This window comes from Myiozetetes cayanensis, unplaced genomic scaffold, assembly GCF_022539395.1.
Source record: "Myiozetetes cayanensis isolate MyiCay16 unplaced genomic scaffold, myiCay2020 scf1, whole genome shotgun sequence".
NCBI lineage: Eukaryota > Metazoa > Chordata > Aves > Passeriformes > Tyrannidae > Myiozetetes > Myiozetetes cayanensis.
In genome coordinates, this window is record NW_026086604.1 from 82,535,133 (window position 1) to 82,557,754 (window position 22,622).

The following is a 22,622-nucleotide window of genomic DNA, read 5'->3' on the forward strand; positions in this document are numbered from 1 at the left end:
CTTTTGTATACTTTTAAAAATCAAAGTATAGGTCCTCTTCCTTTTTTCTTTCCATTTTGTCTCTTTTCAGGTTGTGCTTATCATGAGTTTGAAGGCCAGTACTCTTCAGAGACCCCACCAATTTGTACCAACCACAGAGGTTGTCCAGATGAGTGGATGCTCCATCCTTGAAAGTGTTTAAGGCCAGGCTGGATGGGACTTTGAGCAACCTGGTCTAGTGGAAGGTGTCCCTGCCCATGGCAGGGGGATTGGAACTAGATGATCTTTAAGGTCCCTTCCAACCCAAACCATTTTATGAAATTGTGCAATGTACAGAAAGTAAAATGAAGCTGAACAGTTCATACTATAACATTTTCTCCCCCAATATTTCCCTATAAAATATTTCACAACTCTTTCTGTGCACACAAAATATGACACTTTGAAGCTTGGAGAATTAGAACAATTCTAAGAATAGGGCATTCCTTTTCAGTGTATAGCATACTTATATTTTTCTCTATAGCCTCTCCCCTTTTAGCCATAACTTACAGAATTTTTATGTGTGATAAGCAAGATCCTTAGCAACTTTATTTTTACTGGCAGAAGAAACATAGCACATAATGGCATATGTAGCAATAGAGCTATATAAATTCTAGGTGGCTTATTTTAATAAAGTATTCCCGATTCCTGGGTATTGGCAATTCGCTCATAAGAGAGTTAAAAATAAGCTTCTTCTCTTAAGAAATAATGATGAAAATCCTCCAGAAATGTTGCAATATTCCTAGACTGGCTTGAACTCCAGATGGAGAAAAGAAGTGGGAGGATTGCTCTAGACAGCAAGCTTTATTTTTTAGCCCAGTTATTGTGTGTCTGGTGATATCAAGAGGAAATAACTTTATAAGGGAGAAGGCCTGAGAAAGAAGCGATGAGATGCAATAGAATGTCTTGCCAGCTGTTCCACAATGTACTCAATGATTGTTGACAGGGAAGCTGAAGATTTCTTTCTGAGCCTTTCAGTTGCTATAGTGCTGTTACCTTAGTCTGTTACCCCAGAGGTCTGTCTTTGTTTCCATCTCTCTCTATAAAATGTTATTAATGTCAATAAAAATGATCCATTAAAATTATGAATTAATTGAAAATGGTCCCACAAAACACTGTCAAGGATCAGTTAACTGAATGAGCCACAATCAGTGGATCTGATAGAGACCAGTAAGGCTTGTATTACCTTAAGAGCTCCTTCATTTTTCAGTCGAGCCCCTCCTCTGGATTTCAACAAATCTATTCAATTCAAAATGTGTTGGTGCAGCTACCACACTGTTTCTAGCAATCAATTTGTTCATGCCTGTTCTGTAAAAACATACTTGAATGTACCACTTAGTAATATTTCTGCAATTAGAAAACCTTTCCCCTTTTCCTCTTAACAACAGGGTAAGTTTGCCTAAGAATTTCTGCTGGGACTTGTGCTTGTATCCATGTTTTAATCAGTTTTCATTCCTGATACCTGTTTTCAGGACTGTTTGGATATGTTGCTATAGTATTTTATAAGCAATGTTATGCATAATCATTCATCTTACGCTTTGGCAAAAAAGCCTTCAAGTCAAGTTTAAGTTGATTGGTTGAGATCAAACACAAATCGTGCCAGAGGGAAAAGTCAAGGCCCCACAGGACTGTTCTTTGCATGTTTTAAACTAGGAGGGACAGTGCAACTAAAGCTGTACCTCTTGTTACAACAGCATTTTTAGAGTTTTAGTCCGTTTCAGGAGAATGACCCAAAAATTGTGGAAACTACTTTGCAGTTTTTCCCTTAACTGCATGGCATCAGCAGGAGTAATTTGTTTTATTCAGCCTTGTTATGCACTGAAAAGGGAAGAAAGATGATTTCTTATAGTCCAACCAATTGAATTGTAGGAGGCATTTTTATTAGGATTTTCCTCAAGCTATAAATAAACCTAAGCAAAGTGTAGAACCATCTTATAAAGATGCTCTTAACCTTACTATTAACTTCTAAGACTTTAGGAAAGCATAGAAAGTTGGAGATGAAAAAGACTGTAATATAGAGTACATAAGAGATTGGTGTTCTGTTTGTTTTTCCTGTGGACATCTGAGACAGCCAGTTCCTATGCTGCTTCTTGAACTTCTACAAAGTGTCATTAGGATCATGGAGCTTCAGCCTGGTGAATTTCTCCCAATTTAATGTGAAAAGTTAAATATAAATGAAATGAGTATTTGCAAATTGCTATTACTTCCCCCTTCCATGAAAGGGGGAAGGAAGAAGCACGATGCAATGCAATTATTGTGATTCTGCATCAATGAAGCATAGAACAGTTTAAGCTGTTGAGGGTATGGGTGATCAAGCGAGGAATATACAGGCTTATTTCTGTGTGTTCTTGAAGGAAAACTGAATTGTCATAGATCAGAAATGCATTTGACCCCATGCATGAAATGTATGTTCTCAAATGACTCCTGATGTTGTTCAGCAGCTAGTGGTGAGCTTAGCTACTACTTTTGTGTAAACGAACCACTAAGAAGACTGTTTGTGTACAAGATTACGTGAAATGCTCTTTACTTGACTAGATACGTTCATCTTGAATGTATCATATGTATATTAGCAAGGGTGCACAGAGAAAAATATAGCTTGGCATCCTTACAGTGTGAAATGCATTAAGAAGGGTGAATAGGTATCTGGCACCAACATCTCTGGGGAAATACTTTTGTTTTAAGGAAAGTAGAATAAAATAAAATGTGACAATAGTTGTGGGAAAACATAGCTTTCACTGTCTGAATAGATATGTGTGTCAACTTTCACTACAAGTGAGTTTTACCTTTCCTGCATGTCAGAGTATCAAGCTCAACCTTTACTTGTCCCATCCCAGTAATTTTGGAGAAATTTTTCTTACACTTCAGCAGGATAAGCATCCTTCCACTAGAGTTGTTTGCTGCCTCACTGGGAGTCCTGCTGTTTACCTGCTGAGGCAAACTTTGGTTACCTGATGGCTGAAGTAGTTTGCAGGATTGAGGTTGTCCTACAGAAGTGCATGAGAATACTTGGAAATATTTTCTTTGAAGTTTGAACATCTCTTCATGTAAACGATTGTCATGAGTAAAATAGAAATATCTGGGGGAAAAAAAAAGGAAGGCTCTCCATATTTAACTAGAACTGTTGCAATCATTAGAATCAAGGAAACTTTTAAAATTATCTAGTGAAGCTTGTTTCCCCTCACAGAGCATCCAGATACATGCAGAATGTTTGAATTGCAATATGTAGGCATTCTGCTGAAACAAGCAGCTTTGCACCAGCTAGAATCCCTCTAGCCTGTCTGTTTGCCAAGTTCTTAGAGAAACAAAGCAATATTGACAAACAAGATGTGCAAACATGAAGGCACAGTTTTTCTTTGGAATTCTGCCATGGGAGCAGTGTGTGGGTGGCTGGAGATCTGCCTGTGAGTATGGATGGTCTCTCTGTACACAACACATGGCACAGATGACTACAGCATTAATCACAACTCTGAATGAATGAAACACAGTGCTGTGTGTCAGGCAGCACAACTGGTCTCTGAGAAGGGAGGGAAGGAAAGGGTGTAGTTGCGATGCCTCAGATCATGAAGGATGAGTTTTACCATCATCTCAAAGCAATATGTTGTACTCTTCTTTGTGACTTGTAATAAATCAAAGAACTTTCTCAAAAATGCCTGCTGGTGTGATGTCATCTGAACAGAGTTTTCTGTGAGGATACCAGTAAAATAGTAAAGCTGTTTGGTTGTATGCCCCTACTGGTTCTAACCATGTTCACTGGTACAAAAACATTCACTAATACTCCTGAGGCCTTGTTCAGTGTATTTCCTGATGCCCTAACTAAATGCAATCAGGCCCTGAAGAGTAAGGATGCTCTAAAGGGTACCCTCTAGTATAGTTTGATCAGGGCACAGATCATAAGTCAGGTGACTAAATAAAAGTCCTGTTATGATGCTTCTTCAAGCTTTCTGAATAACAGATAACCCTTTAAAGGGAAGAATGGGAGGGAAATGGATGATGCCCTTTCTCTTGGAATGAGGCATAGGAACAAGACAGATGGTTTGATGAAGAGTAGTTTACTTGATGTGTTGATGAACTCATTAAGGGCTACTCAAATTAGTTTTCCATGTGTGATGTAGTTCAGCATGGAAGCAGCTTTTTCTGTCACTTTGGGCATATTGTAGTGATTCAGTGCACGAGCATTTAAAAAGATTCATATGGTATGAGGTGCAATGTCTTGACTCCTATCTGTTGTCCTTATTTGATGGAGGTGTTGGCTAAGCCCAGGCAAAAGCCAGATGTCAGGTGAATCTGCAAATATGAAGCATGAAGACTCTTCTAAATAGCTTTATAGTGGTGTTAATCTGCAGTTCTTAACAGCATTAAAAGGAGGACCTGTGTACTTAATTTTAGGAACTGCCTATGTATCTGATGATATTTTCCTAGTGTATTGTTCAAAAAAAAGGGCTGCTTTGAGTCCCCATATTTCTGAAAATGAAGCCCTCTTGCACTTTTGTCATGTTTACATTGTATGTTTAGCAAACCAAGAGTTTTCTTACTGTACCTGCTATGGAAATTTTAAGTGTTTCTTTGAAAAGGATAGGAAGTTGCCATTTTCAAGTGCTAGTGATTTTGTAATAAAAAAGTAGATAACTATTTTCTTCATATTGGCCTTTTTGCAAAAACAGCTGTGTTTGTTCAGTTAAAGTGTACCCTTATGTCCCTTGGCAATTAAAGAATTTATTAATTTTAAAGAAGTGATATTGTGATCCTGTGGCATTTGGCTTTTGGTAGGAATAAATGTAACAGAATAGTTTGCAAAGTTAGTGAGACAGGGAGGTTTCTGTAGTATTTCCTGTGGTTTTGAGGACTCAAAGTGATTCAAACAAACTGCAAAGAAACCTTGAGACTAGGGGAAATCACTATGAATACAACAAAAAAGTGATTAAAATGTGTTCTATGTACTCCATCTCTCCACAAATTGTGAAGTTGGTTAAATTCAAGTAGGTTCAAGTTTTCTGGAAGAGCAAATGAAAGAAACTCATTTGTAGCAAGGTCTTTAGAATAATCTGTTTTGATACTTCTTGAGGGCTTCTTTGGAAAAGTTTTAAATAATTCTTTTGGTTTTGGATTTTGTACAAAACTGCTTAATTAATTGAAATAAAACTGAGGTGGAAATATTCAAACTATACAGCTGCTTTCCCTTGATCTTACTCTGTCCTAATCTTAATTAGGAAGCTGTTCATGAAACCTAACTGGATGAAAAAATTCTCTTGATTACTCCACTCCAAGATAATACAAGGGGTTATTGCTAACTCAAAGTGCAGGTAATCTGTAATGCTATATGAACTGAAGGAATTGCTATTTTGTTGGTGGTTTTATAGTAGTTGTCTATTCCAAATCCTGCTCCTGACAGATAGGATAAGCAAACACGATTGCTCTCTTTCCTTTTTCTAGTTCCCCATAGGCAAGAACCTTGGCAATTGAAACTGGGTGGGTTTTTTTCCTCTTTTGAAGCTGACAAGGGAAAGCTGTGAAGTTGGGTACACAAGGCATTGTATGGTATCTGTAAATATAGGGATGACCTTCTGCAACCTTCTCTGAAAAAACACTGCATCCTTTTGCTATCACCCAGATAATCCTTATCCTGCTTGGCTTCTCGCCATCAGGAAGCTCAGTCCATGTGGCATCAGAGCCCTTGATTAGCAAGAGCAGCCATGTGGAACAGAGGTATCAAGTCTAATGTCCAGTTTCAGTCAATCTATACTTCAATGTTTTGAACACGAGTACATTTATTATATGGTTAAGCATCTTCACTAACAGTCATCTTTACTTACAGAGGAGGGTAGGCACTGTCTAAATTAATACTTCTGTTCATTCAGTAATGTTTTACCACAGAGTGAATGTGCTTGTTTACAATTATACTATAGTAACACATATTGTGTATTTTAAAAAAGTGAATCCTAGACTGTAAAAAAACCCCAGAAAACAAAATTACAAAACCGAAGACCAACAAAACCCTTGAAGCATATTTACTCTTGCTTAAAAATATCCAACAAATGTGAAGTTACTTCCAGGCATAATAAAAAGATACTGCAAAACATGGAATTCTGGCAAGTCTTGTCTTTGGTGGAAAACAGTCTTTTATGGGGAAGAAGAGCACGTGTGTAAACACTAGGGAACAACTCTTAAGAGCTCTACTTCTACATTTGTCCCGTTACTGTTTCTTCAGTTTTTCCTGAAGAAAAGACACTACAAATAGCTATGTAAAGAGTAAATAAAACTGTAGCACTTTGGTCCAAATATTTATATTTTCTCAAAAGAATTTAGCTTGTCTTTTCTGGGGGGTTTTCCTTGTTTGTTTGTTTTGAAATTTCAGTCGGACATTTCCCTTTCTATTCCATTGCAGAAGTATTAGAACGTTTATTGTTGTGATAGGTTTTTGGGTTCTTTGGATTCTTATTTTACCCCTTCCTGGTGTAAAGAGAAATCTGAGTTGCCTGGAACTCCAGGATGGTGATGATCACACTTAGGCTTGCTGATCTCTTGGCCACTCTGAATTCATAACTTTGGAGTGTGTTGGAGGCCACCTTTTAAAGACTTCTGTTATTGAAAATTCAGAAGTTTGAGAACCTTGAAATGAAATGGTGGAAATTACATAAACAAGCAGAGTTCATGAAGAAATTTGTTTATGCTTCAGTAGATGCCAGAACAGTAAAAGATGGGCTCTGACGATGCTGACTGGGAGAGGCAACACCAAAGAGAGTTGTGACTCTTTGTAAGACAAGCTGTCTTCTACTAGGACTTCAAGTGTCCCAAAACAGAGCGTTTGTTCCCATGATTTGCAGACTATATCGCTGCAGGATCAGTGCTTTTCTTCTATTCGAGCAAATATTACAACACTGAGAGCTCTTCAAGTTATAACATACCAATCATGCATTCTGAACTGGATTTTCAAATTTCTAACTACAAACTTTTATTTTCTTAAAAGTAGGGTTACTGTACAGTCTTCTTTACTACAACTGGAATATGCTTACTTTCTGGTTTTGTATTTATCTGTAAATAAACCGCATTTCAGATAGAATTGTTATGTCCATATGTAAAGCTGAGTACAGAAGAATGACTTGAAAAGTTTTTTGCCCAGTCTACACTTATTTACCTCTCCTTTACTAGGTTTGGTCTCATGCAAACAAGATAGCAAGTGTGATGTTTATTTTGTTTTGTCTCCAGTAACTGACCTTGCACCCTGTTAGGAAACATTGTCTTGTGCTAAGCTTAAAGTAACAAACTCCTGCAATGAGCAGAAGTGGTAGAAAGCCTGCCTGAGCCATCAGTGTGAGAGTCTGGTGCTACAATCGTTAAAACAGCTTTAACCTCTGCAACTGTATTAGTCTGCTTCAGAAAGAAGAAAGGGAAAAGAAGAAAAAGAAAAAGAAGAAAGAAGAAATGTAGCTCTGTCTAGGAATGAGATGGGTTCATTATTTCTGGTAGGATGTGTATTGAGCAATGGTCATAAGTTCAGGTGGCCTCCTCAAGTTACAGTAATAACCATGTTACTGCTTTTGTTTTGGTTTTCCTCCGTAGGATGTTGACGGTAAAGATGGCATGCTAAGATTTCATATTTTCCTCCTCTTGTCACTTCACAGAATTACTCATTTGCCTTAAAGTGAAAGACACAGAACGTCTTCCAAACCCCAAATTTTTGCACTTTATGGTTTTTTACTGTGACAGCTCTAAACGTTGCATTTTTGGGTGTGTGGCCTGCAACTTAGTCCTGGGTTTCCTCGTTTCTTTCTCTAGGTTTTGCATCTAGGTTTTGCATATTTGGGTTTCCGTTGGGTGGTGTTTGGGGTTAGTTTGCATTTGTTGCGTATTGAGGGGTTTTCCTCTGAGTCAGTGTTAGTCACCTAATGGGGCTGTTTGGTTACTCTGGGTGCTGGAGGGTGGACACATCCAAAATGCTCATAGCTGCTGCTGATTGGAGCTACTCTTGCTGTAGCAAGGTGAAAGATCGCCTGATACCAGTGCCTTTCTGAAAGCAGGAGGAAATAGGGATGGGCAAAACAATCAGCTTGCGGGTTTTAAAACTCTTATGTATTTCCCATTACAAACATTGTAAGTAGAGGTTTTAATTTTTATGTGGAGTGTTGTCCATATGATTTGCATTTCCATGTTTATAGACACATTTTTCCAATCCCTGTGGTTTGCCTCCACTAGTGAGGCAGAAAAATATAGTTAGGTTTCGCTGAAATTCAGAGTCCATAACTGTTTTAGTTTATGTTAGTATACTGAAGTTATTCATATTTGAAGAAAAAAGTAGGGTATTGTGGCTCATAACATTCATTGAGAAAAAGCTTGTTCTTTAAAATCTTCAAAAGGCTCTCTTCTGATTCTATTCTTATTTATAATAATAGTTCTTTGGACGTGTCTGAGAACTAGTAGTTATTTTGAGTATTTTAATGTTAGAGCACACAGCCTGAGAGTTTAGGGACGTGGTTTTTAGTTTTTTTCTAAAAAGCTGTCAAGCACCTGACTGTCATTACTGGGAAATTTGTGGTGTGTTTGGAAGTAACACACTAAGTGCCACAATTCCCTGCAATCAGGAAAAAACATTCAGTTTGTTGGTGTAACTTGTTTTTTCCCAGATGAGAGACTGGGGGGAGGTTTGTGTGATAGATACAAGCTGTTTGATTAGTGTAGAATATCATATGTGGTTTAGACTAAAGATTTCAATATAGTGAAGTATCAACACTTGCAAAACAAATTAGCAACTTCGAGCTGACATACCTTACTGTTGCTGGCTTAAGTTAAGCCAAAATTTAGAACTGGTTGCCTGTCCTAATGGTAAGGAACAAACTTGAATTACAGAAGTTTATTCTGTTTATGTTGGCCTTAGAGTGGTACTGAGGTTTGTTCTTTAGACAAGGTGTCCATGCTGAGGTTCACAGTAGAATAGTGATAAATATTGATGATGTGAATAATGTTTTGGATAAAGACAACTGGAGGGATGAAGGAAGAAAAATATGTTGTTGTCTGTAACTGCAGTTGCATTTCTTAATATAACTTAATAGTTTAGCAGTGGAATAGTGTGTGAGGTCAGATGGAGCTCAGACTAGGAAGTAATACGATGATTCACTTTTTGAAAGCAACTTTGCTTTTGCTTTTGCTTTTAAACAACTCTTAATTGAAAAAGGATGTAGCCAGTAATTAAAATGCTTTTGTTGTTTCTGCAAATGGTAACTTTTCCTCCTCCTCAATTTTATTTTGTGCTGAAGTTAAAACAAAGATTAATTTTTTTAACATTTATTGCCTTTTGACTTTTTCTTTTGACAGAAGGAACAAAAGGACAGTTATATTTCTATTTTTACTTGGCCAGAATACAAATCAAAATAGCAAAATAAGTACTGCATTTGGAGGGTGGCAGCTTTAATAAATCAGTTAAATACTTCAGAGTTCATAATTTTTCCTGTTTTCAGTATGGGCATTTTTTATGAATGCTTTAATGCTTTACCTCAAGTATCACCTTGAAGACTTGAGACAAAGTGCAGCACTGTTCTGTTTATAGTAGCTGCAAAAAATTACTGATTTCCTCTGTAAATCACTGGAAATTATTAGAAGTATGCATTTTTCAACAAAAATAACACTGTTTTACCCTCATGGATTCTTTTCTTAAGGGAGACTTTTCTGGAGTGCTACAAAGAAATGAATTGTTACTAGTATGGGTTGATATTAAAATGGTTTAGATGTTGCTTTAGAATGGTGTGTATTCCCTGCTCCAAAGGATCTGTCACCATACTTCAATTTTCTAAGTCTTTGAAATAGCATTGGCTTATAGCTGTGCAAAAGTGTAAAATTTGATGAAGCGACAATTTATTGCGCAAGGCACTAGTGGCACTGGTTCTGCATATTTTAGTGGAAGTATAGATTATTCGTTCAACCAAGGCTAAATGAAAATGGTAACAGTGCATTGTTGCTGATATTACTGCAGAAAGATGCCTTTAAGAAATAAAATCCGTGTCCTGTGGCTGAAAGTTTGCCTCTTCTACACCTACTGTCCCCCAAACAGATTAATTGAACCTCTCGAAATTTAACTTCAGCAGAGCACAGCTATAGTTTGTAGTTCAAAAGGAATTTAGAACTAAGAATGACCTTGGTAATTGACACCATCCATAGTTTGAACTTCATAAACTCACCTTTGTAGTAATTCCTAGCCTCAAACAGTTTTGAATTTTATAAATAGGAACACCTTTGGCCTTTTCTGTGGTATGTGGATAATTGCTACACCTTTTTCCCCAAAGGTGTAGTGAATTTGGAAAACTTGGTATTCTGTGGGGTTTCTTTTCAACTGTTTACATTATTCCCCTGCAATTCAGAGCCCTTTCTCCTCAGTAATACGGTCATAATAAACTTGCATCATTTGTGTTAGGTCTTTAATTCTTTTTCCCTCCTTCTGAAAAGGCACTCCATATATTTCTTCTGGAGTTCTAGGAATAGTAATACAAGAACTCTGTTCCTCCTCCCCTTGGTCTCTTTTCCTGTGCTGTTTCACACATCTAGTACTTTCTTCCACTCCACTTTATTAGCAGAGACGAGCTGTGGGAAAGAGGGAATCCTCTAGATTATGAATGATCAGGTAGGTTGTTATCTAGTTCTTGAATCCAAGGGCTGTGTGGAACAGTGTTGGAACTGCCCATATCAAAGGAAGAGGATGAAGATGTCTTGCATTTCAAGTTGCTTTTACAGCCTTCTCTGAATGCGTCAATATAAATCCAAAACGAGTTCATTGCAAGTGGAGTTTCCCTGTGTAAAACAGTGCAAAATGAAGGATATTTGATTGTTAAACAAGCTATTTAATTCCCCTTCTTTTGGTTTTCTGTATAAATCATCCTATTCTTTGCTCATGGATCAAGTCAAACTTGATATTGTTTTTATTCCAGATGATTGTGGCAAAGCACTGTCTAACTTGTTTATGTCTCAATTTCTTCACCCTGTTGGAAGAGGTTTTCTTTGATAGTGTGTCAAAACTTATTGAAGTTCTTGACATTAACTAGTGTATTAAATATAAAATATTGCATCCTAAAGTTGTCTCATGCTAGTTTATGTGACTGTTTTCTTTTGTCTGGGAATTTTACAGGCATTGTAAGGCTGCTGCAGTTTGGAAACCTGCTGCTGTGTCTTGGAAGCCTGCTGAAGTATCATTCTTTGTGTGAGCTTTCAAACTACTATTTGGCTGAAGACAGCACAGTCAATCTTTAAGTCTGACATGTTAGAGTGTGCTGATGAGGAACTGTTTTAACTGAGGAGGTTTATTTAATCAATCTTTTTGAGCTGTTTTGATCGTTCAAGCTGGTCTGACATATCTACACAGAGCCAGATTTCATAGCAATCCTACTTAAAGGCAGTTTGTAGGCAATTTTCTTTTAAGATTGATGTTTAGTCTGCAGACAAAACCTGCTTTTGTCATCTGAGATTTTGTTGATTTGTTATCAATGGAATAGTATTAGCTGGATACTTTACATTAGCAAAACTAAGCTCTCAAATGTGACACGTCTAAAGTCGAATAGCATCCTGCGCAGTGGAGTGCTTAAGTAAGCACTCTAGTCTGTATAGACCATGGTTTTTTAGGTTTTGTATTTGACGTGGGGAGTAGGGTAACTGTCCATAGCTGCCTCAGTGATCTGATTGGGGTCTGGGTGTACTTATGCCTTGCTGGTTGCATGCTGGTCCTGTTTGGGTTTTTTCAGTCTTAAGGAGGACATAATGTAGTCTTGGGGTAAAACACTTAGCAAAATAGGATCAAGGTCATTACAAGCATTTCTTGTTAAGACTCTGTCTCCTAGTCCCCAGCTTCACAGGTCATACCAAGTCATGCACTTCATGCTGGTCTGTTCCTACTCAGATACAAACTCAGAATGAATGTTTGTCATCATGTGGCTCAAATAAAGCAAAATGTGCTAACCATAACAAAACCTGAGATTTTTTGCTAAACACCTAGTTCCTTTAATATCCCTTTTCTGGTTCAGTGATTCCTGAATTCTGAAAGCTCTGTTTGTGGTATAAATGGAAATGAATAGCTTTGATAATAGAATTTACATGCATAATGCATTGTCCTATGGATAAAGGTTTAGATCACTTAATAGAGCTTACTTAATATTATGTGCTCTCTGTCCTCATTAGGAAAAGATGGAAACAGTACTGTCCTTACCGGCTGCAAACTCTTTGACGCTTTGATCACCGTTCTGATTACCATTTGCGTTGACAGGCTTCTGTTCTGAAAAGAAAAGGAAGGGAAACGCAAAACCTGGGGGCCACGTGTGATATGGTATCTCAGCGCAGGACAGCGTGAATCTGCACTGTGTGCGATTACCAGACAGTAAATCAGCTGTGCTGTGCTAGAGCCAGAAAGCAGTAGCTTTCACACTTGCTGCCTGTTTCCCACTCATTGTAAAGCCCTGCCCTATCACTTGATAGACCTGGAAAGGAAGCTCAGAGGAAGCAAGTGCCACTGCTGGTTCAAAATGTTCCAGGGCGACTGGAAACTTTGAGCAATGGCCTGGGTGAGAAGAACAAGACCTTATTGACAGGGTTCAATCCTAGTCAAGTCTGTTTCCCATCAGCTTCCTAAGTAATCACAGCCTTTCTTTTTTCATCTCCTTTGCATTCTCTGGGCCGAGTCTCCCACTTTCACCTCCTTTTTTATTTGATTTATTTTTTTTATTTTAGTGGACTGAGCACTCTGCTAATTCCTGGGGGAATTATTAATGAAAAAGATGACAAAAGCACTCAAGGTAGCTGTCATCCCCTGCTTTGGCCCCATGTTCCTCCAGATTTTCCATTGAATATTCTTTGAATTTTTCCTTTCAGTAGGGTCTTGTTATTATCATTTGATGTATAGAAGTACATATGATTCCAGTGATGCCATGGCAGATGTGGTTTGTCATGTTCCCAATCAATGGGTGTCATAGACTGGTGGCTGTTGTTATAGCCCTGTAAAATTTGGTGCACATGTACGTGTAGTGGGAGAAGTATGTAAGCTGAGGCTTTCTTTCTTGTTTTCAAGCTTGTCTAGACTGTGTAGGACTTTATAAAGCATTTATACCATAATGTAACTAATTTTTTTTCTAGTGCTGAAGTTTTAAACGTAGAGCAACATGCCCCTTGTACACTGCACTGTGCCATTTTGCATAGATACACCCAGGATTTTTCCATCAGTGCAGTAAGCAGTCTCTACTGGCAGTTCTGCTGCACTAGGGCCTCCTAGTGCATCTCAAAACGTCTTACTTCAGTATCTTTTTCTCCTTAGGCTCTCTGTGAGGCAAAAAAAAAATCATTTAATCTGAGGTTAAAAAAAAAACAATTCTCTGAAGAAACATACTTTTAAAGGATGACCACAGAGGTGTCTCCTTGGTTTTGCGCTTGAATGTCTCTGGCCATGATCATGACAGAGCAGATCCACATAATAGAGTTTAAGCATGTAAGCATATGTGGCATTTCAATGTTTTTATGGTCTTTTTGTAGCAAGCCATTTGGCTCTGGTGAAATACGCTTGCATATTAAAGGAACAACCAATTCAAAAAGTCAGTGAGAAGATGCAGACTTTGGGCATGAGTAATATTCACTGAATTGGGTAGTGAGAACTCTTTTGGAGGGATAAACTGGGTTTCTGATGGTGTGTACACATTTATAAAGATGATATGACTTACTGTATTTGGTAATCCTGGCAATGCTCATACCAGAAAAATCATCTTATTGCAGGAAAACCTGCACTTTAAATGTGTTTTAGAGTATTTGCTTTCAGGGAAAAAAAAAAAAAAAAAGAAAATTCCTAAAAATAAATGATCCAAATTCTCAGCCCTCAGTGATACATAAAATGTGAAAATGGCTTGTATTCTGTATTATAAGTATAGGGTGTGCTAGGGATGTTTTTGAAAACTTGGTTAGGCAGACAGAGTTACTGCTGCCTTCAGAAGCTATGTGGAAGGACCGCATGTGCAAGGGAGATGCCAGCATGAGACAGTGCTACAGAGACATATTGGTTTGCAGAGTATGCCAAGCTTGCACTACTTTGTATTTAAATGTTTTTCCTTCCCTATGTCCAAAATAGTTCATATTCAGAAACTCTAGTTAGGATATTTTGGAAAGATGTCCCTAGGCACTTCATAATGGAACTTGGGAAGAAATTCAAGAGACAGGAGTTCTCAACCAGCATTTGTAAGCAAGTTATCTTAAAATATACTGCTTCTTAATCTAAAATTAACTAAAAAGAGTCTATGGTATTTTTAGGTCAGTATATGAATCTGGAGAAATCAAAGTATGTGCTTGTTACCCCACCAACTCACTACAAGGTTTTTTTCTTCCCTTTTTTGAAATCTTAAGCAGTCCAAATCTCCCAGGCCTATTCAATGTATTTCTAACATTTTCCTATGTCTTACTATTCCCAGGATGGATCGTACTTGGCTGAGTTCCTGTTGGAAAAAGGCTACGAGGTGAGTGACTCGGTGACTGGTTGCAGGCTGATGGAGTCATTTGGATGCTGCAGCTCCGTCCGGCTTCCTCTGCTTCTGTCCTTCTCTGTGTATGTTTTCCACTCCAGCCCTAGATAACAAATCAAAACTCCAGAGAGGAATGTGCAACATGGCCTGTAATCATGCCAGGTTATTGTACTATTTATCATCTAATGTCCACTGGTGGATTCCCTCTTCTCCTCAGGGTATAGCTGCTTTGCATGTTTCCCGCCAACTCAGATAAGCAGCGACCTGTGTGAGCCAAAACTGTAAGGAATTAGTGAATAATTTATTATGAAATGTACCACATAAAGGAATAAGAATCTCTTGTTTGTTCTCTTTTCCCTCCTCTCTCTTCACAGTAAAGGCCCTTTTATTTTGGCACTTAAATTTCAGCAATGAAAACCTTGCATCTTGCTTTCTCTGTTTAAAAATAATAAAAAAAAAAACCAAACCAAACAACAAACCCCAAACAACCTGTATTTTAGTAGAGTTACTTTCTACCTTTTCTCTTGGAGTAATTATATTCTTGCTTAGCATATGATTTTTACTTACCTTTTCCTTGCAATAAGGAGAGTCTAATTCCTACTTGCTGCATAATTTTCCCTGGCAAAAATCATATTTCTTGTGACCTAGCAAAACAACAATCACATTGTTGCCATCTGTATGATTTGATGTGTTTGAACTGATGTAGACATAAATGTAAGAATATTTGCCTTCTCAGTCATGAAAGATGCTTCCAAAAGGTACAATAATGGAAGGAGAGGGGTGGTCAAATTCATTTCCTCACAATGTAGTATTTTCTGGGGTTTTAGTAAAAGCTAATACTTGTTCTAATATTGAATTTTATTACTTCTATTTTAATACTGCTTCATAGCTTAGTGAGAAGACTCTTCTCAGACAGTCTGTGCTTTCCATGCTTTTGTACCAGGTTAATCTTACCTTGCTTATTCCATCCTTTTTCCTGCTTTGTTGATTGATTTGCTTATTGATACTGGCTTTTCAGTGTTGTAAATTGATTTTTTTTTTTTTTTTACTATTTCTTCATTCCATTTGTGGAAGAGACACATCACTGTGGTTGCTTCTGCTACTTTGAACACAAAAGCATATACTCTCTCCTAGTCCACAATGAAGTTGGGAACTGCCAACAGCAAATAAAATGAAATATAACCCTTTCCACAATAGAAGGGTTACTGGGCTTGGGTAGAGTGTTTTTTTCTTCTCTTCCTTAACTCTCTGTCACTTTCTTGGAATTCTTTCCTGTGTTCCCAGTTAGAGACCTCTTCTTCTGAATAACTGAACACAAGAGTACAGGTGATAACTGATTGCCTCCCTAACCAAGATGCTTCATTTAACTTGGTGGGTTTTTTAGATTTCAATCTATTTAAAGATCTGGGCCTGTTGAGAAAAATCCACTGATCTTACATTCTTAACCAGATTAACCAGTTTGCACACATTTTGGCTTGTCACAGAGTTTGCATTTCACCTGTCCCATGCAGACAAAGGTACCTTTCATCAGTTTTTTTACAATTACACTGCTGTCATGGATTAAGCATTTGACAGGTTTTCCTGCTCTTGTGTGTGCATACCAGAAAAAGGAGTGGGAGAAAAAAAAAGAAGAAAAGAAAAAAGCAGAGTTCACATGCTTTCTCGTTATTGCTGGATGGCTCTCTGGATTTGTCTGTTTGCTGAAACTTTTGAAGTCCTGGGATGATTGCATTTAGCATATCTCATTGGTCAAATGTTGGAATCACAGTCATTCAGCTGACATAAAGCTCTTGCAAGCCCAATCTTTCATCAAGCTTTGAGCTGGCAAGATTTGACTTACTGGTTTGACTTAATCGTTCACATGACCTTGAATTTTAGCATGATTTCATTCAGAGATAGATATTTGAGTGCTCAAAAAGTCCCTCATCAGAACTTTAAGCCAAAATCTTTAATTTTGCTAGAAAAATCACAGCATCATTTAACTTGGAAAATACCTCTAAGATCATCCAGTCCAACTATTAATGCAACACAGTCAAGTCCATCACCAAATCATGTCCCTAAATGCAAGATCTACATGTCTGTGAAATACCTCCAGGGTTGGTGGCTCAACTGCTTCTCTGGGCAGCCTGTTCCAGTGTTTGGCAACCCTTTCCATGAAGGAATTTTTTCCTAATATTCAGTCTAAAACTCCCTGGTTGTAAAGTACCTCAGTTAGCTTCCTTTAGAATAACTTGTTGCCTTAAAACTGCGAAGTCTGATATTTTACTCAGCAAACAGTAGTTCGTTTGAGTACTCAAAATATTTCCAGCATCTTTTGCAAAGGTGAAGTTATTATGGAAGTGTCTTTTTTTTTGGATAGTGTTTCTCTGTAAACCTGATGTCTATATAAATTATCCACATATTCTGTAAATAATTATTTTGATACGGTTTTGACTACATATCTTTGAAAATTTATCTTCATAAATTCATTGTTTGAATGAAATTTCTTTTACAGGGCATGTTTCTCAGTGCCTCATTGATCCTCAAAGTGCAAATATTTGAATTGTAGAACGTGGTATGTTGTGAGCGTGCTATGTGATGGGGCACATGAGATTTTATGCAAGGAAATTGGCATCATGAATTTGACTTGCAAGTTATAAAGATGACTATTGAGCTGTTTTTAGAGATCTCAACACCAAAATGTCATTCGTAAAACAGCAAGCTGGTCTCAATCTGCAGTTGTGTGTACTTTTTTACTCATTTAAATTTTTGACTTAAGATGGAATGAAAAACATTTTCTGTGTTAATAACCATAGCTTGTGTTATGTGTAAAATGAAAATACTATATTTTCCTGCTGCTCTGTGCTTGCAGGTACAAGTTAACAGCCAGTGAGAAAGTAAAGCGATGGTGTGATCAAACCAAGTGTAGGATACATTGAAGTGTAAGGGATCACTTTCAGAAATAAAAGGCAGGGAGGGTTCAAGGACAGTCAGATGCTTAAGCTTGGTTTCACTTGTACAAGCACAACTTCTACAGCTGATAACCTAAGCTAATATGAATTTTGGCAGCAGGCATCATGGTCCTGTCTTACAGGACAGGAGGAAACAAGGTCAGTGTTTGAATTTCTCTAATGTATTATACACAAATGGGCTTTTCTTTAGTGTTAGTCAGAACCAGTGGGGCTTTTTGTCCTGCCAGCTTATTTATCGTGGCTGCTTAAAGGAAATTCCCAACCTGGGTTTCAGCCTCAGGCTCGTCTGTGTGTCGCATAACCCACTGGAGAGCACTGACTCATGAGGTCCACAAAACAGCACTGACTGTTCTTGCTGTTCTTCCAACATCCCAGGAAGTGAATGACAGCTGATTTCGAAAATACATTTGGGCCTTGCAGCTGTTGCTCCTTCTTTCCCCTTGTCTTTTTCTTCCCTTCTGTCCTCTCTGCTCACTCCCTCCTTTCTGCAGCCCCATCTCCTGCTACTGCTTTTTCCACGCCCATCATCTCTGCCTCCAGAAAGTCTTCACTGCAACCAGGAAGAAATGGTTTTCTTGGCATTCACATATTTCTTCTCCAATGCCAGTAATAATGTCAAGTCTCACTCACTACGAGATTGGTGCTCTAGGGCAATTCAGTATGTTTTCTGTACTATGTGTCATGCTCTGGTTGCTGAGGGTATCAGCAAGGGAGAAGGGGAAACCACACGAGTACTCAAGTAAATGTGATGGCATCAGACCTCATCTCCAAGTATGTTACTATTTGGATAACTGCCCACCTGTAGGAATAGATACAGGCTCTGATTACCTGATATAAGGGTTAGGTCTGTGCATATGAGTGCTTTGAGTGATGGTGATAAAGACTTTCCTCTTAATGTTTACCACTTATCTTTTGTATCTTAACTTGTTCAATCCCCAGGTGCATGGCATCGTTCGTCGGTCTAGTTCTTTTAATACAGGCCGGATTGAACATCTCTATAAGAACCCACAGGCTCACATTGAAGGAAGTAAGACTTTGTTTTGTTTTTTTATTTAAGGTGGTATGTGTTATTTAGTCTGTTCTATGAGCTTGGTGGAGAAGAGTCCCTGGGAGAAGGGAGGGAATCCCAAAATTTCCTCTGGTTATGTTAGCTAGCTACTCTATCTCAGAAAGAAAAGTGACCATTTTTCTCTGAAGATGTGGCATGAAGTATAGATGCTCTTGTGTATATGAGTTTCAAAGAGTGGAAAATACAAGGGGCCCAGGAAAGCGCTTTGTTGTGTAGAGGTGCTGCCACAGTTCACACATAGCTGGGCAGTGAAAGTTAAAAAATGTCTGGGTCTGCAAAAAGCTATGCGAGGTTAAAAACACTGAGACGTTAGAATAGTAAAATGGGGGTTTTTTTGAGGTAGTTATCTGAAATACTCCACTCCTGTTTCCTCATGAGCTTCTGAGTGTCTGATGGAGGCTGAGGTTTGGCAGCAGCCTGTGTGACAGCATGAATAAGACATGATCAATTCCTTCTGATGACAGGAAGAATGAATCTTTGGACCTTTACAAATTTCTGCACCCAAGGAAGCGATCACCTGCTTTTCCTGAAGGAAAGGCATTGCTCTTGGAAATTTGTTGAAAATTTACTATATTCTCTGTTACCAATGATAATTTGAGAAGTTGAAATTATTACCTTTAGTGTACACGTTGTAAAAATTGAGTATTTTACCCTAAAGAAGGTTAAGTGGTCACTTAATGAGAAGCAGCTCAAACGTTGGATGACTCCAGTTCAGCAGAAGGACTGAGCACTTTAACAAGCATGTAGTTCTCTATGCTTTGTGTATTTTGTAGAGTTGTGCAGAGTGTAGCTGTCCTAAATAATCCAATTTAAGGTATTGTTAACACTAAGTATCTCCATGGTGTAAATAAATAATGTCTTTGAAGTCTGCTTCACACCATGGTTGAACAGAGCTTATTTTTATCAAGTTGTAACATGCAATGCAACTTACAGATTTCATGTGATCTTTGCTTGTGATTTTTTTGAAAAATACCTAATTTCTGACATGACTCTGACATGATATTTGCTGTGAACAGTTGGTACTTACTGTACCTAAAATATCTCATTAAGAGAGGGGTAAAATTGAATAAAATATCTTCATGAAAAATACTGAAACCTGTTTTTCTGTCAAGAACAATGTAAGAACTGTTTCCCATGACTTGTATTCTTGGCTCATGAGGTAAAATGAAGCAAATGAAATGAAACAGGAACCTGTGCATTGTGAGGACCATCTTGTGAGTATGAAAAGTGATTTGAGAAGACAATGTAGATTGTGATAAATGTGTGTACAAACATTTAAGGAAAGGGATGGAAGAAAGAAAAAGAAAGCAGACGTTAAATTTTTTCCCCATTTCTTATCTCATTTTCCTTTAACTGAAGAATGCAACTATATGAATGGGAGGAGGAGAAGGAATTGGACTTGGAATCTCAGGAAAGGCTGCTCCATGGAAACTGTTTGGAAACAATGGGTTTCCAGGCAGTACTGGAGGAAGCAAAGAGGCAATGGTCATTATGTGAGCAAACCCGAATTTTATCTTTGCCATATGCGTTCTTCCTGTGAAGAATTGATCGCATGTTGCAAGATGGTACTCTTCATAGACAGTGAACTTCTATGTGAAAAAGAAGCGCAAAGAAGGAAAAAGCGAGCCTGAAACAAGCTTCCTGAAGCAAGCCCTCCAGCTGTTGCTTGCTAAGGAGGTTTTCAGATCGGTTAATAGTACTGAAGCCCAGAGGTTTTGACATTTGATCTGTATTTATAAATCTGTGCACCAAATAAACCCCAATTCTAGTAAGTCTTTCCACTTAGCCTATTACTCTTGAAAGATCTCTTTCTCATGGGTCAAAAAATGGGCATAGCTTTATACCCTGTTCCTCTTCAAAAAAGCCATATGGACAAGAAGCTTTGAAGACTTTATGGTAGACCAAAATGAGCACTCCCCTTGAGAGCATTAAATTTAAGGTAATAGTGGGAGGGTATCTCTGTTGCTTGGCTCAGCCCAGCTGGCAGCCCACCTTCTCATGGGAGGCTCTGAAACTGCACTCTGGCTTGGGGATGATGGCAGAACTGCATGTGTAGGAAGAGAAAAACTGGCTGTGGCACCTCTTTCCTTCCTACCAGCTGCCTGGGCTGGAGGGGAACTTGTTGCTCTTGCAGACCTCAAAGCTCTTAGAGAGCTGCTGCTGCTCCCTGAGCCTCCTCTTGTAATAGCCTCCTCTCCCCACAGACAGAACTACTTCCATGTATTGAACTTCATTTAGGAAACAGAACAGTTGCATTCCATAATAGTGGAAATGTGGTGTTCTAGCACAGCCCGTATAGAACTGGTGTCAGGAATGAAAGTAGCCCACATCATGGATAATTGAGGTATATGCACAAGAATGGTCACAAACTACTTACTAGCTTTCATATTTAATCACAGTTATCCCTATCTTAAAAAAAAAATAAAAAAGTTGTGTTACCGTTCCATTACCTGTTGGCCACAGCTTCAACTGGGTCTGAACTATCTTCAGAATGTCTTTTTCAAGCAATGTGGGATGTAAAAGCAGATTTCAAGAATATACCATGGCTGTATCACTTTATCAACCTGGAGAGCCTCATCAACCTGTTATATAGGAATGTACAAGGCTGAACATCTGAGAAATGTGTTATCTGTTACTTTCTTGCTGCCTTATACTGTTTAAAAAAAAAAAAAGTTAAAAGCTATTGCTGTATGCTTAAGAAGTTATTAAAACTTTTGTGACTGAAAGATTGGAAGCTCAAACTAAAAATACCCTTTTTGTGGAATTCCATATATGACATTGAACTGATTTATACAACCTGAGTAAATGAAGTGTAAACTAGTTTTTAATTTTAAACAAATGATATAAATGTTGCTAGATAAATCAGACTATTGAAAAGAGAACCTGAAATAGTATTCATTACTACTACAGGGAAATGTGTTTTGTGCTTAAAGCAGGAAAAAACACCAAGCAAAATTATGTTCAGCTGGTGAACTTCACTTTTTCCAATAGATGTTTACTCAGATTTTAACATAAAATAGGATTTGGACGAAGAATGTAATACTATTCTAAGATTAAGTGTATTAACTCTGTTCTTAAACTCTGAAGACATGAAGCTGCACTATGGGGATCTCACTGACAGCACCTGCCTGGTGAAGATCATTAATGAAGTCAAACCCTCTGAAATATACAACCTGGGAGCTCAGAGCCATGTCAAGGTGAGTAGCCTCTAGCAATGAGAACTGTGAATGTGTGGTGGAGGTGGTGGTATATTGCCTTAATTACTTTAGACTGCGGCATTTATAACCGTTTTAACAAATGTTAACTTTAACAGGTAAACACTGCTGAATCAAGATAGTTGTGTTTGCTGCAGTGTTAAATTACTGCATGAGTTTGATACTGAATATATATTATGATGTCAGTAGTAGAGGTCGAATTGTCATTGTCAACAAGATCCACTGGTTTAAAAATCTAGTTTTTCTGCCATATGAAACAACTTTTGCTGTGGAGTTTGCTGCTGATCAGTCCTAGTGGAGAAGTTATGCAGTGTTCTTAGGCCAAACAGTGCATCAAACTACATGATTTGGTTTATTTGAAATCAATACATATAACAGAGTGTGTCACTTGTAGAGAGAATTTACCTATACCAGTTTTCATGCAGGTGGTATTCTTTGAAAGATTGACCTACAAATAGAGAAAACAGGTCTGCTGCTACTTGCAGTATTATGAAACTTCTGGGGTTTTGGTTGCAAAAATCAAGTTAGAGAAACTGGAACAAGAAGGGCTTGTTAAAGATTAGTCACTTGACCCTGGCACGTACTGCTGCATCCAAAGGAAAGAAAATGAATAGTAAAGGTGATAACTTTAATTTGGTTTTTTTTTATGTTTGTTAAGCTACTTTGCTGTATTATGGAAAATCTCAGTTTACTCACAGGTGACCTTTATTTACTTGCAAAATACTTATTCATACTTCATTGTTACAAACTGAAGCTGATGGTCAGATACCAAATTGTCATTAAAATAAATTGTGTGCTAGTCCTATGTCCTGTCATTACTGTGTGTGATGTGGAAGTATTCTAAAGTGTTAATATTCCCTGGCTTCTCTTGAGCTGAGAAGTGAAGGAGCATTTAAGCTTCATGAAA

The 22,622-nt window shown here is 37.9% G+C and overlaps 1 protein-coding gene across 1 annotated transcript in view; it reads left to right on the forward strand.

Annotated features, from left to right (window-relative positions):
- The window catches only part of GMDS (GDP-mannose 4,6-dehydratase), a 407,246-nt gene that overhangs the window by 45,368 nt on the left and 339,256 nt on the right, over positions 1 to 22,622 (forward strand). Inside the window, exons 2-4 of the mRNA XM_050313665.1 lie at positions 14,430 to 14,474; positions 18,371 to 18,458; positions 21,588 to 21,697. Of these exons, the coding sequence (XP_050169622.1) occupies positions 14,430 to 14,474; positions 18,371 to 18,458; positions 21,588 to 21,697 (243 nt within the window). The remainder of the gene's footprint in view (positions 1 to 14,429; positions 14,475 to 18,370; positions 18,459 to 21,587; positions 21,698 to 22,622) is intronic.